At 41.0% G+C, this 17,562-nt stretch overlaps 1 protein-coding gene across 1 annotated transcript; it reads left to right on the top strand.

Moving 5' to 3' along the window:
* LOC109225644 (SEC14 cytosolic factor-like) lies at positions 12,709-17,141 on the top strand. The gene is made up of 7 exons (XM_019390389.1): positions 12,709-13,057; positions 13,326-13,443; positions 13,747-13,835; positions 13,913-13,959; positions 14,050-14,138; positions 15,325-15,458; positions 16,379-17,141. Exons 1-7 carry the CDS (start codon positions 12,962-12,964, stop codon positions 17,033-17,035), a joined length of 1,230 nt encoding a protein of 409 aa, XP_019245934.1. The 5' UTR covers positions 12,709-12,961; the 3' UTR covers positions 17,036-17,141.

Below are 17,562 nucleotides of genomic sequence, written 5' to 3'. Positions count from 1 at the left end.
AACCCCTATTTGTACTTTTTTTCGTTTTTTTGTTTTTCTTTTTGAGTTTTTTCTTAATAGTGTAGGATTGATTTTTGAGCTAACTGGTTGTGAGATGTTACAGGGTTGATTTGATGCACTACAGGACATAATTGAAAAATTGCACAGGTCTCTGAAGTTTCTAGTGCGGCCGCACTACCATTTTGTGCGGTCCGCACTGGTCAAGGGTGTTAAAAATGCTCTCTAAAGTTTGCCACCACGGCCGCAGTCCATTTTGCGCGGTCCGCGGTGGGCCTCTACGGCCGCAGTCCATTTTGTGTGGACCGCAGAGGGCTGCCTTCTCAAACTTGTACATAGCAGCCCAGTGCGGACCGCAGTCCATTTTGTGCGGTCCGCACTGGTAGGTGAGAATGGGCCCAGGACTTTTTCTATAAATAATCTCTGAGGGCCTCCTTTTACCCTTTTCGAACCCTTCACTCTCAAACCTAACAAAACACTGTTCATCACGCCTTTGCTTGTAATTAATTGATTGGAACTTCTTGCTTCACTTCATCTCATTATCTGGTACCATAATCTTCCCTGTACTTGTTTAATTTTGTTAATTTTTGTTTTTCTTAGCTTTTAGGTCTTCTTCCTCCACTATTGTTTTGAATTTCCATGCTAGGTTAGTTTAAATCTTAATTCATGTGGACTTACTTAGTATAATCGACTGAGTAATCATTTAGAGACACTAATTAGGTGAAAAATTGAGCTTAAAATCTAAAATTTGGAAACCCTAATTTAGTGCCAAATCTGGGCACCCTGTGAGGACCGCGGTCAATTCTGTGCGGTCCGCGGTGCCCCAGTGCGGCCGCAGTTGCTTTTGTGCGGTCCGCACTGATGAGGTTCAGAGGCCATGTTTTTGGAACCTCCCACCTGTGCGGACTGCGGTCGTTTCTGTGCGATCCGCGGTGGCCTCAGTGCGGCCGCAGTTGGTTTTGTGCGGTCCGCACTGGGCACTTCTGCAACCTTTCTTCCCTGTTTCTGCAACACTATTTTTAATTGATTACACTGATACTAACTAGCTGTTTGAATTACGATGCAGACAATGGTGAGACAACGAGGAAAAGGCTCAAAACAACCGGGAAAAGGAGAATCCTCCCGGGGAGGGAAGAAGAAGATGATAAAACTCACTCCCCAAGCTCGGGAAAACATAAAAAGGACCAAAAAAACTAATCAAAGCTGCAGACAGAGCTGCTTCCCATTCCTCGGGGAGTGAGTATCAACTGTCAAGGGACATTTCTTCAGACTCCGTGCCAGAGTATGTTGAAGACTGGCCGGAGAGGTTCAGACTACGAGACACTCCTCCACCATCACCCACTACCAAACACCAACTAATGTCATTTCTGAGTCGTCTGAGGGCTCAGCAGCAAGTAGTGGGGAATACTCCACCTCTCCTACAACTTCATTATCTGGAGAGGGTGCAGTAGGTGCGGAGGAGGAAGTTGGGGGAGATGAGGAAGTTGGGGGAGATGAGGAAGTGGAAGAAGGAGGAGAACCAAGGGTTGGGGTGTAGATAGAACGAGGAAGCCGGAGGTTTGGCGAGATAGGTTCATGAGTGAGGTAGCGTACCACAAATTTAGGGAGTGGTGGCCGGTGAGAAAATTGATACCGGAAAGGAGCTTCATTGATAGAGATCTTTTACCCCACAACCCTAATGTGCAAAGACAGTTTAGTACTAGAGTGGGTTGGGAACATTTTATGGAGGAGTGTGTAGATGCCAATGAACACATGGTCAAGGAGTTTTATTGCAATGCAGCCCACATCAAAAAGGGCTCCAAAGTGACCAAGGTTCGTAATAAGACAGTGTTGTTTGAGGGGAAATACCTTAATGAATACTTGGGCTTCAATGAGGAGGATGAAACTTTGTACATGGCGAAGTTGGAGATGGGCGAGGAGGTCCGTCCATGGTTAGCTCAGTACCTGGCAATCCCAGGTACCGTTACGGATTGGTTGACTGCTGGGGTCAAAATATTACAGAGGAGCTTAAACTTTGAGGCGAGGGGTTGGGAGACCTTTGTGTGTAGCAGGTTGGACCCCACGACACATGACCAGATCCTTCCTCTTCCCCGAGCTGTGCTGGTGGCTTCTATCATGGCAGGGTACCCCATCAATGTGGGGAATGTGATCTCGAGGATTATCTCCATCGTGGGTGCGGAGCATGAACGGAACTATCCCTTCTCCAGCACCCTTACTATGTACTTTTGGGATTTGAAGGTGGACAAGAAGCCCTACGACGTCAAGGTCAAGGCGATAGCCCCGTTCTCCTGGTATAGCTCGAAGGGGAATGACAACCCCAAGGACAAGAACTACAAAGCCCCAGCTACTGCTTCAACTGGCCAGTCTGAAGAGCCAGTTGTGGTAATGGCTCCTGCTGAGCCCACCTCCACCTCCACAGATATCCCTCCCGGTCCATCCACATCTACAGCCATTCCTGCTGGCTCATCCACCTCAGCAGGCCCGGAGATTCCATCTTCTCGGGCCCATCCCATCACTACCCACCGACTGAGCCAGACTCTTGCCAGTATCAACAACTGGATGTCCACAGCGTCATCCAAGTTGTCTATCTTGACTACTACTGTAGAGGCTCAGTCAGCTCCCCCAGCCCCACAGGTACCCCAGTCGATCGAGGATGCGCTCAAAGAGATACTTGAGAACCAGAAGAAGATCCTCGCCACTCAGGCTGCACTCTCAAAGGCAGTGGATTCACATAGCAAGGCTCTCAAAGAGCTTGCTAAGGAGCATAGGAAGCTGCGGAAGACACGTGAAGGAGCTACGGGCAGATGTTGATAGACTCAAGGCAGACCAGCTGCCTTTGGACTTGTTGCTTGATGATCCAGTCCCAGCAGCTCATCCACAGCCAGAGCAGACCCAGAGGCCTCCGAAGAGGAGGAGGACGATCCCTAGAGCAGATGATGCTATCATCCAGTTGGCGGACCCACCGGAGACCTCCTCCAGTCAGCCACAGGATGTACCAGTTCCACAGCCTGTCGAGGTCCAGGCCCAGGTTCCAATACTGAGGAGCAGACCACCGGGAACCAGTCTGAGGTTCCCGAGCGCACAGACGACCCAGGGACCACCCATGATCCTATGCAGACAGACACGGCTTAGGGAGTCCTCTATATCCTTTTTCTATATCTTTTAGTGCTTATTTAGACTAGTTGGCTTTGGGGATAATGCCAGCTTTCATTTGAGGGGGTGAGCCCTACATTTTGGATGACTGTATATATTGATACATTTTTATGCTTTATTGATTTTTCATCTTTGATCTGTATATAATTTATTTAGTTACATTTATCGCATTTTCATCTTACTTTGGGTCTGTATATAAAGTTACATTTTATTGTATATATTCATCCCGTCTATTGTATATTCAAATCCCTCTTGTATATATTTATTCTATTTTCCGCAAAAATTTTCGTTTTTAGCTTCTTATTTGTGATTCGTAGCTTTTTGTTTTCGGAGTTTGCGATAAGCCTTTGGTTTTCTTAATACCACGGTTCTTTCCAAAGGTGGAGTATTGTGTGAACCGGGTGGCTCTTCCCAATGATGGATGGCGTGACAACCTTCTTAAAGGTTTGAGTCTGTTTTTCTTTTAGGTTTTTTAGTAGTTAGTAGTTAAAGGTGCCTCAAGCAAAGCTTCACTTGGGCCTAGCACATTTGCCTTTGATCTTATGGTCAAAAACAAATTGTTGTGCTTAGGATGGTGAAAGTTGTGACCTTGAGACTCTTGCGTTGGCCGATAATCATCAAGTGGTTTTTCGGGACCATTGTGTGCTCAAATCGTATCTAAGGTCGTTGTGGGCCCCCGACTCTATATCTTTAGCAATCCCTTAGCTTGTGTGGTGAGTAATTGAATTGCAAGTCCAAGTCCCGAGCCATTGGTCTAAAACTTGCCCTGCATGGGCGAAATCCTAGGTGAATTATGACTTGAGACATGATTATAGGCTCTCCTTGATCCAAATGATAGATTGAACAATTCCAGAGCCTACCAATGATAAGATCTCGAGTCAACCCTTTTGAGCCTTAGACCTTTTTCTTTCATGAACCATAATACAAGCCTATACCCGTTCTAAAAGATACCCTCTCTTGGCATCTGATCTTTCCTTTAGCACATGGCAAAAGTATAAGTTTGGGGGGAGAGACGAGGATTGCAACAAAGTGATTAAAAGGCACCAAAATGAAGAAAAGGAAAGGCAATGAAGAAGAAAGAAAAGCAAAAAGACAAAAGAATGTTCAATGTGAAAAAGAATAAAAAGGGATTCAAGAAAAGCAAAGAATGAAAGGTGTGGAGACTTAAAGGAGAAAAGGTTTGAAATGCATAAGAAAGAGTGACAATGTGTCTCTCTAACCCCTTAGAAAGAAGTGAAAATGACTCAAAGAGTCTAGTGAATTGTGCCAAATGAATCAAAAGAAGTGCTTAAGGGAAGATGGAACCCACTTGAACAAAAACATGACCTACCCTGGACCAAAAGCCTTCACAATAACTCCACAAAAGCCCTATATGATCTTGAGTCGAATGAAGCTTACATTAGTGGATACTTACATAAGGGGCAAGCATATGGTACTTAGAGCAGGACTTGTGACCTTTCCTTGAGAGAGATGAGTAAATTTCCAATAACCTCTTTTTGTGTGCCAATATTCTATAGGTGAGGTTTGCTTAGGGAGAGTTGAGGATGTGTGAGTTTGGGTTCCACAATGACCAAAGTAATTGAAAGAGTTCTTTGATGTGTTGAGTCAACTCTTGATGCTCTTGTGTCGCACTTGATCCATGGTTTGTCAAAGGTTAAATGTTGTTAATGACTCATGTGCGTCGAGGACAATTGTTAGTCCCAATTTATGCTAGTTGAGGTTGCTTTAGGAAAGCTAAAAATTTCTTGGATTGTCCCTTAAGGGGTGGGTCTTATTTTGTTTGCTTGAGGACAAGCAAAAGCTTAAGTTTGGGGGGGGGTTGATAACTAGGGATTGTGACGCATTTTATACCCCTTTGTGCTTATGCTTTGATTATAAATTCATACAAAATAGTCCCAAAAGGCCCATAAGTTGTGCTTGATTGCAGGTTTGATCAACAAAGTGACAAGATGTCAAAGATCGGATCAAAGGGAGTGATCCGATCCACATATAATATTGTTGTGGCGTGCAACCCGATCCACATATAATAGTGTTGCGGAGTGCAACCCGATCTACATATAATATTGTTGCGGCGTGCAACCCGATCCATATCATTTATCATTGTTGCGGTGTGCAACCTGATCCACATATAATATTGTTGCGGCGTGCAACCCGATCCACATATAATATTGTTGCGGCGTGCAACCCGATCCACATATAATATTCACAATCATAACGAGAGTCCCGACAAGGGATCAATAAGGTCTACACTATCCCGGCAAGGGATTCAACAGCATAAGTAATTACGTCCTGGCGAGGGACAAACAGCTATAACCAAACTTGTTCCAACATCTAACTACCTTAGCTATAACCAAACTTGTTCCAACATCTAACTACCTCAGCTATAACCAAACTTGTTCCCTGAGAATAACCATAATCCTTACCCAACACAAAGAATCATCAACCTAAGCATCCGTAATATCAATTAAGAACACAATGCAAGGGAACCACAACTCAACAATAGCCCGGCAAGGGGAAACATAATGATCTCTCCTCTTTCTCACTTTTACTTCCCGATTCACTTCACAACTCGAGCCAATGCTCTAGAGGTTCAATTATCACTTATACTTTCACAATTCGATATACAACTTGAGCCATCGCTCCTCAATGTTCATAGGTCACAATTCTTTCCACAAACTTTACATAACAATAGAAACCTTCACCAAGGCATGAATAATACAACGAAATCATGGAAATCACAATATAAGACTCACGGTCATGCTCGACACTAACGTATAGATACTCGTCACCATGCCTATACGTCGTACTCAACAAGAAACAAATAGCAAATAGGACACAACTCCTAATCCCTCAAGCTAAGATTAGACCAAACACTTACCTCGATGCCACGAACACAATTCACGATTCAATTATAGCTTTACCCCTCGATTCCACCACCAATTTGTTTGTATCTAGTCACAAGTTACTCAATTACATTAATAAACGCTAAATGAATCAACCCCAATGCATGAAAATGTGTTTTCCAAAGTTTTACCCAAAAAGTCAAAAATCGCCCCCGGGCCCACATGGTCAAAACCCGAGGTTCGAACCAAAACCCGATCACCCTTTCCCCCACGAACTCAAATATATAATTTCTTTTGAAATCGGACCTCAAATCGAGGTCCAAATTCCCAATTTTTGAAAAACCTAGGTTCTACCCAAAACACCTAATTTCCCCCATGAAAATCATTGATTTGAAGTTGAAATCATGTTAAAAGATGTTAAGAATGGAAGAAAGTTAGTTAAAAACGACTTACAATTGATTTGGAGAAGAAGAAATCCTTGAAAAATCGCCTAAGTGTGTTTATGTTTGAGAGAATATGAAAAATGGGTTTTAAAATCGCCTAAGTATAAAAGTTGCAGGTCTCAGATGTGGGACCCCGACCTCTGCTGATATGGGCAATGCGAAACAGGGTTCGCATTTGCGACTTCGCATTTGCGACACATTGGTCGCATTTGCGATCCCTGGCCAAATGGGAAACTTCGCATTTGCGAAGAGTTATCTCGCATTTGCGAAAGGGAGCTGGCCTGGGCTTCTTTCACAATTGCGACAGGCCGCTCACATTTGCGGGCCAGGCTTCGCAAATGCGAAGCCTGCAGGCCTGCTATGCACAACTGAAAAACCTGCAATTTTCTAAGTTCAAAATGCACCTCGTGGCCTATCCATAACTCACTCGAGCCCTCGGGGCTCCAAACCAAATATGCACACAACCTCAAAAACAAACTACGGACTTATCCGTGCACTCAAATCACCATAATAACATCATGAACATCGAATTAAACCTCAAGATCAATGAAATTTCCCAAAACTTCTTTAAACATCAAATTTGCATTTAAGGTCCGAATTACGTCAAGCGGATTTCGTTTCTTACCAAACTTCACAGAATTATCTTAGATCATATATAAGACCTGTATCGGGCGCCGGAACCAAAATACGGGCCCGATACCAACATGTTCTAATCAAAATTCATTTCCAAACCTTATAAACAATTCCAGAAAACAATTTTCTTTAAAAATTCATTTCTCGGGCTTGGGACCTCGGAATTCGATTCCGGGCATACGCTCAAGTCCCATATTTTCCTACGGACCCTCCGGGACCGTCAAATCACGGGTCCGGGTCCGTTTACCCAAAACGTTGACCGAAGTCAAATTAATTCATTTTATAGTCAAAATTTATCATTTTTTTTCACAGAATTTCACATATAGGCTTACCGGCTATGCGCCCGGACTGCGCACGCAAATTGAGGTGATGCTAAAAGAGGTTTTTAAGGCCTCAAAATGCACAATTCAATTTAAAAACAAGTGATGACCTTTGGGTCATCACAGATCCCCCTTTATATAATAGGAGAGTCCTAAATCTAATTACAGTAGGAAATCATATCTAACAGCTGTCTTACCCCCGAAGACCAATCCATTTCGAAACTTACGCCGTGATCTCTGGCCCGTTGCGGGTATCTCGCTCTTTCCGTATTAAATCATAACGGTATCATCTCGAAGCATGCCTTCTTCTAACCTCGATAATTGATATCGACCTCGACATTGAAAAGGAGCTTCGACCTCGAGCTCAGCATTCTGACCTTCCGACGTGGTATCACTTTTTTCATCGAAGAACGAAATCAGGTAGCCCCGATTTCCACCGTATACAGATAGTCCCCTCGTTTCTTGGAATAAAATAATAAGAAACGACTTGAACCTCGATTTTTCGGAGACCCCGATAATGACATCATCCCCGTGACGTAAGCGCTCAGGGCGACCGAAACATCCCATCGGTTCGGTTCCCCAAAATATTAGATGTTTGCGAGTGACGGTCGGCCACTAGCGCCGCCGAACCATCGCCGTGAACCTATAAATACAGGTCTCACATTTGAATCAAAACTTTACTTTCATATTTAGCAATTTCTCTGAGTCTCTTCCTCTCTCCGTCTCTTCTCTTCCACCGCCCATAGATTCGATCTTTTAGGGCTAAAGCACCAAACTCCACCTCTTTCCGCTTCATCCCATCTAAACCTATGGCGAAAACCTCCAAAACCGTCCCTCAAAAGGAGAAAACCTCTTCTTTTTATTCCCGCCCGGCCGATGACAAAATGTCGGTGGAGCCGGCCCTTAACGAGATTATTCCCTTCTCTTGTGTCCTAAAAAATACTTCAAAGTCGAGAACCATCCGTCGGTTCCTGGCCGGTGTGAACACGTATTGAGGTATATTTGCTCGATAACGGCGAAACAACTCGAAGCCGTGAAAGAAGATTGCAATTGGGGCCCTGAGGTCGTGGTATAGATCCCCGCCCTCGAAGAAAGTATCATAACTCACGTGGAGGGGTTTGTAAGTGTTTACACTTACTCCTTCACACTGGGTCCCCTCGACCCAATTATCGTCGATTTTTGCAAGGTGTACCAGGTTACCCCCGGCCAGGTGCATCCCTCGTTCTGGCGCAAAGTGATTATGCTCCGCTTCTTCTCTAGTAAGGCCAAGGGGTTGGAAGTTACCCTCAGCCACCTTATACGGCTGTATCGACCAAAACTTTATCGAGGATTAATCAAGCTTCAACGCCGATCAACGAAGTCCTTTTTTGCAAGTATCGACGCGGACAAGGATCGGGGTTAGATGAGCCGGTTTGTGTAGGTAAGGACCTACGACCTCATCACCAAGGAGAAGCTGCCGTTCCCCGAGAAGTGGAACGCCAAACGTAAGTGTTAGCCATTAATCTTCTTCTATCTCTTGCTTTCCCGATCCGGTCGAGGCTGGTGGCTGTGATTGGTATTTGGTTTCCTGTTTACCTTTGATGCCCGACCTTTCTGTCGATACCTGTATTACCTCATCGACCGCAAACATTTCCTTTGCGGCATGCTGCTCCCCGTACAGTGTTTTACACCGTCCGACGTTGGGAATTTTATCATTTGGTGGAGAGTCGAAGGGACTGCCCTCATATTGTCTATCCAGGGCCTTCCAAGTAGGGCATTGTACCTTATATCAACCTCGATCACGTGGAATTTGGTATCTTAAATAGTTCTAGCCACGTTCACCGGTAGAGTAATCTCCCCTTTAGTTGTTTCACTGGCCATATTGAAGCCGTTTAAGACACGAGCTGCGGGAATAATTTGATCTTGTAGGCCGAGTTGCTCCACGACCCTTGATCAGATGATATTCGCCGAGCTACCTGGATCCACTAAAACACGCTTAACTTGAGCTTTATTTAATAAGATAGAAACTACCAGAGCGTCATTGTGTGGTTGAGAAATGCCTTCTACTTCTGCGTCATTGAATGATAAGGAGCCCTCGGGCACATAATCTCGGGTCCGTTTCTCCCTAGTAATTGATACCTTAGTGCGTTTGAATACGGGCCCTTGTGGAATATTGACCCCGCCGACGATCATATGAATGACATGTTGAGGTTCCTCCTGTTAATTTTTCCTGTTGGCGTCTCTGTCTCTGAAATGATTCTTGGCTCGATTGCTAAGGAACTCTCAAAGGTGGCCCTCGTTGAATAGACGGGCTACCTCCTCGCTTAATTGCCTGCAATCCTCGGTCTTGTGACCATGCGTGCCATGATACTTGCACATCAAATTTGGGTTTCTTTGGGAAGGATCGATTTGTATGGGTCTGGGCCATCTAGTATCTTTGATCCTTCCGATTGTCGATACAATGCCTGATACATCGACCCTAAAGTTATATTCCGATAATCGAGGTGCCTCTACGGGATCATCATGCTTATCAAAACCACTTTTGCTCATAAGTCCCCGAGAATTTTGTCCTCGATCGTTTCTTCGATCATTCCGGGAGGGATTGCGTCCCGAACCATTGTTCCTTCGATCTGCGGTATATGGTTGACATCGTTCTCTGCTCGACCTTGGCTCCCTATCGATGTCCCTCGGGGTTTTAATTGCCAACCTGTTTGGATGTACTGAACCGGAAGGGGCTCCTAATTGGTCGTCCTCGACCCTGATCTTCGATTGATATCGATTGTGCACATCTGCCCAAGTTACAACTGGATACTCAACCAAACTTTGTTTCAACTGTCGTGATGCTATCGAACTCCGCTCGTTCAACCCTTGGGTGAAAGCTTGAACGGCCCATTCATCTGTGACCGGTGGCAACTCCATGCGTTCCATTTGAAATCGGGATACGAACTCCCTCAGCATTTCGTTATCCCTTTATCATATCGCGAAAACGTCCGATTTTCTTGTTGCGACATTTATGGCCCCGGCGTGTGCCTTCACGAAAGAATCTGCTAACATGGCGAATGAGTCGATGGAATTTGGTGGCAGGTTGTGATACCAAATCATTGCTTCCTTTGATAAAGTTTTCCTAAATTTTTTCAACAAAACGGACTCGATCTCATCGTTTTCTAAGTCATTCCCTTTTATTCCGCACGTGTACAAAGTGATGTGTTCATTAGGACCGGTGGTCCCGTTGTATTTAGGTATATCCGGCATACGGAACTTTTTAGGAATGGGCTTCGGAGCCGCACTCTGAAGAAAAGGCTTCTGCACAAACTTTTTCGAATCCAAACCCTTTAGGATCGGGGGTGCCCCCAGTATCTGATCGACTCGGGAGTTGTATGTTTCCACTTTTTTTTATCATTATCTTCGATTTTCTTCTCTCCCGACTCAATTCTTTTGGTGAGCTCCTCGAGCATTTTCATAATTGTAGGATCAATTCCTGATTCATTTCCATTCGACCTCCCTGCACTGACTCGGTACGGCGAGTGATTTCTGGCTCGACCACACTCGGAGTTCTATGTTGACTCTGAAGCTGAGCAATAGCGGCCTGCTGAGCTTGTAGCATCTCGAATACTACATAGAGACTAACTCCCCCATCTCCTACACCCTGTGTTCCTTGGTCACCAGGTTGGCCTTCCCTGCGCACATTCCCTTCGGGGTCCGCGCCTAAGTCCGCATTCAAAGCAATGTGCGAATTGACATCGACTGGATCGGCAACCGGTACTCCCCCAAGGTTAAGCGGTGGCACCCCGACTCCTGGAGCAATCACATTGTCATTTTCCACGTGAAACCCGAGACCATCGTCACCATGTACGGGTGCGTTTTGTGAGTTTGACATGTTTTAACCTGAAAGCAAAAATTCTTGACAAGAACAAGCGTGAAATAATGTGTGTTATCAGAATCAGCACTGAACAATCACTATTATCCTTAGCCCCATGGTGGGCGCCAAACTGTTTACCCTAAAATTCGAGTAACAATTAAACTTATATTGTGGTTTTAAGGATATGTGATTTAGTCCAATACCAGTCGATAAACAAGGAATTAGATAGATAAATTATAGAACAAAGTTTATCAAACCAGTGTGTAAACTGAATCTCGACCTCAACCTGTGATAATTCGAGGTATGTGATGAGGATAAATGACAAAACAACTCCAAAGAACAGTAAATGAAATAGCAAAAGAGTAATGCGCGTCTATTTTCTTATCAGTGAACAGTGTGTTACAAATGAATAGGATCCCCTTTATATAATAGGAGAGTCCTAAATAAGGTACACTTCTAATTATAGTAGGAAATCATATTTGACAGCTGTCTCATCGCCGAAGACCAATCCACTCCGAAATTTACGCCGTGATCTTCGGCCCGTTGCGGGTATCTCTCTCTTTCCGTTATTAAATCATAACGGTATCATCTCGAAGCATGCCTTCTTCTGACCTTCGTAATTGATATCGACCTCGACATTGAAAAGGAGCTTCGGCCTCGAGCTCGGCGTCCTGAACTTCCGACGTGGTATCACTTTTTCCATCGAAGAACGAAATCGGATCGCCCTGATTTTCACCGTATACACATACACTATCATATGGTTCGGTTAACGTTATAGTTAAGGAAGAAATTATAATGGAAATTATTTATATGGTGAATAATAATGTAAGAATTTTCGTTACGGGGTAAATAATAAAACAATTGTTATGCAAGAATTGTCTAATCTAAGGGTATATTTTTATTTAAATATTGCTAATACACATATTTTTTTCTCGTATAAAATACAGTAATACATAAATTCTAGAGTAAGTTATACCTCTACAATAGTATACCGTTATTCGTGTGAAAAATAGACACACAATTAAAAAAGTGTGTTTCAACATTCAGATTAGCTAGATGAAACCCCGTGGAGTAGAGGGGCGTATTTGGCTATTCCCCGTTTATCTTTCTACTTTAATTTGTTCTTTACTGAATAACTTGGTAAAATTGCAAGAGGGTGTGTCTCACACAACTTACATTAGTTGTGTGGCCTCTTTTTATCTCAGGTATTTATGGACCCATATCTTACACATCCGGGTCCACAAAATTCTGGGACTACACAGTTACAAAAAAGAGACATCATACAACTAGTGTTAGTTGTGTGGGACACAAAATAAATTTTTTAATATAAACGGAAGTCAGTAAAGAGAAGTGGGCTAACGTTTTCTGTTAGATCTCCCGTTCGAGCAGTCACGGCAATATTGCCTCTAGTTAACGGCTTCCGTCACGCCTATATATATGGGTTCTCTATCAGCACAACACTTATATCTAGATCACAAGACTAGAATAGAAACTTGCATTGCTTTCTTCTTCCACTATTGAAAATCAACACACAAAACAATATTCATCAGACAGTTTTTTTTTAAAATGGTTGCGTAAAGAAGAAGAGTGGAATCTTTGTTCCTTTTTCACTGTTTTCTTTGAAAGGTTCATCTGTTCACTCCATTTAAGAAGAGATACACACACATAGAAACATTATTATTCAGCAGTCTTTTGCTTCTTCTTTTTTTTCCTTCTTTTATTGTCTTATTAAGAATGAGAAAGAAAGAGCAGAATGTTTCAAAAGAGAAAGAAAGAGTTGAAGCTGTGCTAAGCCTTCTCAGAAAGCAAGAACCTCTCACAGTTAAACAGGTTTTTAATTTCTTTTCCCTTCTCCATTTATATAGCCGGCCTTGTCTTATTAATGCATAAACTTATTGTTTACGATTCAAACTACAAAAGTTGTTTAAACTTTTAATTTATTTTCTTCTATTTTTGTTAATGAAGATATGTACTAGTATTTAATTATATATGAGTATTTTGATAGACTTTGAAGTAGAGAACTAGATGAAAAACAAGTAGTAGTAATTAAATATCCGTAGCTGAAAGTACAAATGTATAATTTATGTTATGGTTGCAGGAGAAGTTGTGTAACAATGCATGTATAGAGAGGTTTCTGAAAGCCAAAGGCGACAATGTGAAGAAAGCTGCTAAGCAGCTCCGCAACTGTCTTTCCTGGAGACACTCTTTAGCCATTGGTATTTTTTTAATTCTATTTTCTCCTCTCTTCCAAATTTATCTCTCTCTTTCTATATATATTCAAAAATAAAAGCAAAATCATTTGTTCTCCTTTATCTGTGCCTTCGAATTTTTTGTTCCAAAGAAAAAGAATCAGAGTCTCTTGTTTCCTTTTAATTACTACTTTATTTTGAATCAGCTCATTAAATTAAAGTACTCCAAATCTAGTTATGATTAACGTAAATTCATTCTTAAATTAGACCAAAAGCTTGATTTCACCTTTAATTTGTCCTTTTTAAAGGTTTATTGGGTTGACTTTTCAGATCATCTAATTGCCGATGAATTCTCGGCTGAGTTAGCAGAAGGGGCAGCTTATGTTTCAGGACATGATGATGAATCAAGGCCTGTCCTGGTAATTTCAAATCTCTTCGTCCTTTTGTATTTTTATCCATTTTTACATACGTAATTCTTTTTTGGACCAACATATAGATTTTCCGTATCAAGCAAGATTGTCACAAGTTTCACTCACAGAAACTGTAAGTACCTTAATTCTATTTAATAAAGATATTATTTTTCTTTAGGTTTTTAATTAAGGGCACTAAAATTCGAATTTATGTAAAATGTAGGTTTACTCGGTTGCTAGTGTTTACACTGGAGGTGGCAATTCAAACCATGATAAAAGGGGTTGAGCAATTTGTTATTCTATTTGATGCGAGTAATTAAGTTCCCTTTTCCTTTTTTTTTTTTTTTTTTTTTTTGCAATGATAATATTACTCTTATTTAGAAATTTAAAAAAGAAGGGTAGATTGGTAATTTAGTTTCACATTTACTTATTTAGACAAATCAGAACTCAGCTTTCTCCCAGTTGGGACTTGGGAACAATAAATAATGTACTCATACATTCTATTCTGAGGAGATTCCAAGAATTATCAGTCTGTAAATACCTCTCTCAAAGACAGCTTTTTCTAGTATAATTAATATTCCCTCCGGTTCAAAATAAGTTATTTTTTAGCTGTTTTTACACAGATTAAGAAATCTACCTTTTAACATTAATTAACAATGAAATTGACCATATTAACCTTTACTATCTCTTCACATAAATACTCCTAACACATACTCCAACACTATTTACTCCAAGGGCAAAGTAGAAAAAAAAATAATTAATTCATTCTTGAAATTTGGAAAAATCACTTATTTTGGACCATAAAAAAAAGGCCAAAAAATCACTTATTTTGGATCGGAGGGAGTAGTACTCTATTTCAGATCCTTTTAAGTTCCAGTGTCACGCCTAATCTCTTATCTAAAGTGACCAATTTGCTTTTAACACGCCCATTAAGAAAATATTAAATTCTATACAAAAATATCTAGTATGACTAAACTACCCTTAATTAAATATTTAATGTGAGGAGTAAGAAAACTTTTTAGGGATATGTGCATAAGGGTAATTTTATAAAAATAAATTGAATTCTTTCTTGATTATATAAATGAACAATTATTTTGGACCAAAATAAAGAAGTAAATCGATCATTTATAATTGACTAATCAAACAAAGGTGATGTGTGATTGTGCCTACAGCTAGTTGTAATAATAGGCAGGCAAGATTCTGAAATTCTTTCATGATTTGCCTGGAGTGCCCTTGAGTTGTTGCTTTCAAACTTGTGAATGTAGGGGTACAGCTTGTCATTCTCTTTTATCTCGCAATAAAAAAAGAGAACCTCAAAAACTCAATAAAGTCAAGCAAAATTACCCAGAATTTTACTTTTTCTTACCTTGTCAGAACCTAATAAAGCCTGCAAGAAGTTTGAATTTTTCTCGTGCTTTTTTGCTTTAGAGTTTCATTGGTTAATGATAATTTATTTTACTACTACTATAACTGAGGGGTACCAAATTGCGAAATGCAGGCTTTTTCAGGTCAGCATCAGCTTTTATGAACATATTGCTGCCTACACTGAAAATTATCACAGATTATTATCCAGGCCGCCTTCACAAAGCTTTTGTCATTGATCCTCCTTCTCTTTTCTCTTATCTTTGGAAGGTATTTACTTTTATGTTACGTCCACTTTATTTTGTCTGCATTTTATGAATTTTGCACTCTTAGTTAACAATGATATTTATAACCTTAACTACAAGATCGTAATTATCTAAAATCTTTTTATTTACTCATAAATATTTAACTTAATTAACATTTCTACAAAATGAAACAAGAAGGGTTAGTTAGGAAAAAAAGTACTTCTTCCTAGAGGCGGAGCCAGGATTTCAAGTTTATGAGTTCAGAATTCTAGTCGTTTTAAACTAGGGTTCTAAATTAATAATTTATATATATTCAATGAATTTTTTAAGACAAATATAGGGTTTGAACCAAAGCTACTGGGTTCGGCCGAACCCGCTCGGTATACTCTAGCTCCGCCCCTACTTCCTCCGTTGACTTTTAATTGTCAAGTATTCTAAAAATTAATTTTCATTTTTTACTTGTCACTTTTCGCATAGTAAGAGAAAAAATAGTTTATTTTTCTTGTTTGCCCTTAGCATTAATTAGTCATTCCAAATCATTTTCGAAATCCATTAAGACTACACACCAATTAATACGGGTATCATGGTAAATTATGCATTTTATTTATTACATATTTCTTAAGGGGTGTGCAAAGTAAATAGTGGACAAGTAAAAGAGAATAAATGCTTCTTGTCTTGCCGAGGGATTAGTATTTGAGATTGGACAGAGTAATTTATTTCAAGTCAAATTAGTGAAAAGCACATCTATAGTACTCAGCATAGTTTCTTTACTTGTTATAATAATAAGTAACTTGTCTTATATTCAAAATATATTAGAAATCCACATTTTAAAGAGGTTTATATGCAAATATCATTTGTGTAACGTGATAGTGATAGTGTAAAAAATTCTTTATAATATCCACGTATATAACGTAAAATCTTTACTTTGTTGTTGTTTTATGACAGGGAGTGAAAGCATTTGTTGAGCTAGCACCACTTACAATGGTAGTATCATCACTTGACTTTGAGGAATCATTGGATTTCAATAACTTCACTTCGTATGATCCAAAATCAACATTCCACAGATTCAACTCTCCATCAATATCAACAACAGCCAAGATTGGGTCATGCTCCTCTTCAAGATTTGCCTTAACAGTTTCCAATAGCTTCGACTCCCTCAAACCATGGTCTCTTACTTTAACTGACACGTCATCTTCCAAATTAGGCCCAACCATCTCACCCCTCAATGCTCGATCCTACTCCTTTGCATTACCTGTTGCTAGGACTCCACGTGGCAATATCGGAGCCGGTAAAAAAGGATTCTTCCCTTCCACACCTTTGCCCCAGAAAACACAAGATTTATTAGATCCAAGCTGCATCAACCATCCAAGGGCTATGAGGTCTTCATTTTTCCAATCACCAGCAATGTTCTTTAAGAAGGAGGGACACGTAAGCAAGACAGAAAAGTCTCGAGAGTCATTTGTACCGTTCTTGAAGTTTTATCGTAGACCGTACGATGAGATGACTTACAGGTCAAAGATGAGACCTCCATTAGGTGGCCTAATATCTATTGTCTCGCCACACATTCAACGCCATCATATTTCAGTCTCTCAGCGGTTTTGATACAACTTATAGTACATAAAATATGGAGTATTACTTAGATGTTTATTATTACATTACTGACTGTGAATTTTCCTCCCCAACTAATAATTGATCAATTATTTCTCTATTAACCCCAGTGTCTAATGGTATTTATCATTATTTGTGTTACTTTGTTACTCCAATATCAACAGTCATAGTAAATTGATTTTGTCTGGCAAGTCAAATTAGACTAAGCGCTATGCGGAATACGAAATATCGTGAAATGTTTCTGTATACGGTCGAAATCAGGTATGCCCGATTTCCCGGGCTCGAGGGGTTGCTTTAAGCCCGAGTTCGGGATGGATCGAGTTCGAGCTCGAGGGACCAAGATCGAGCTCTACGAGACCCGAAGAATCGAAGTGTTCAAGGAATGTCGGAGCCTAATGTGACTGGCCTAGAGATAATGCCGTTATGGATTTGTAACAGATTGAGCAAGATTCATGCCACGTCCCCAAGATTATGGCGTAAATCCCGGAATAGATTTGTACGAATCCATAGACAACTGTCCC

This window comes from Nicotiana attenuata, chromosome 5, assembly GCF_001879085.1.
Source record: "Nicotiana attenuata strain UT chromosome 5, NIATTr2, whole genome shotgun sequence".
NCBI classification, from domain to species: domain Eukaryota; kingdom Viridiplantae; phylum Streptophyta; class Magnoliopsida; order Solanales; family Solanaceae; genus Nicotiana; species Nicotiana attenuata.
This window is presented reverse-complemented; position numbering and strand designations above follow the sequence as displayed.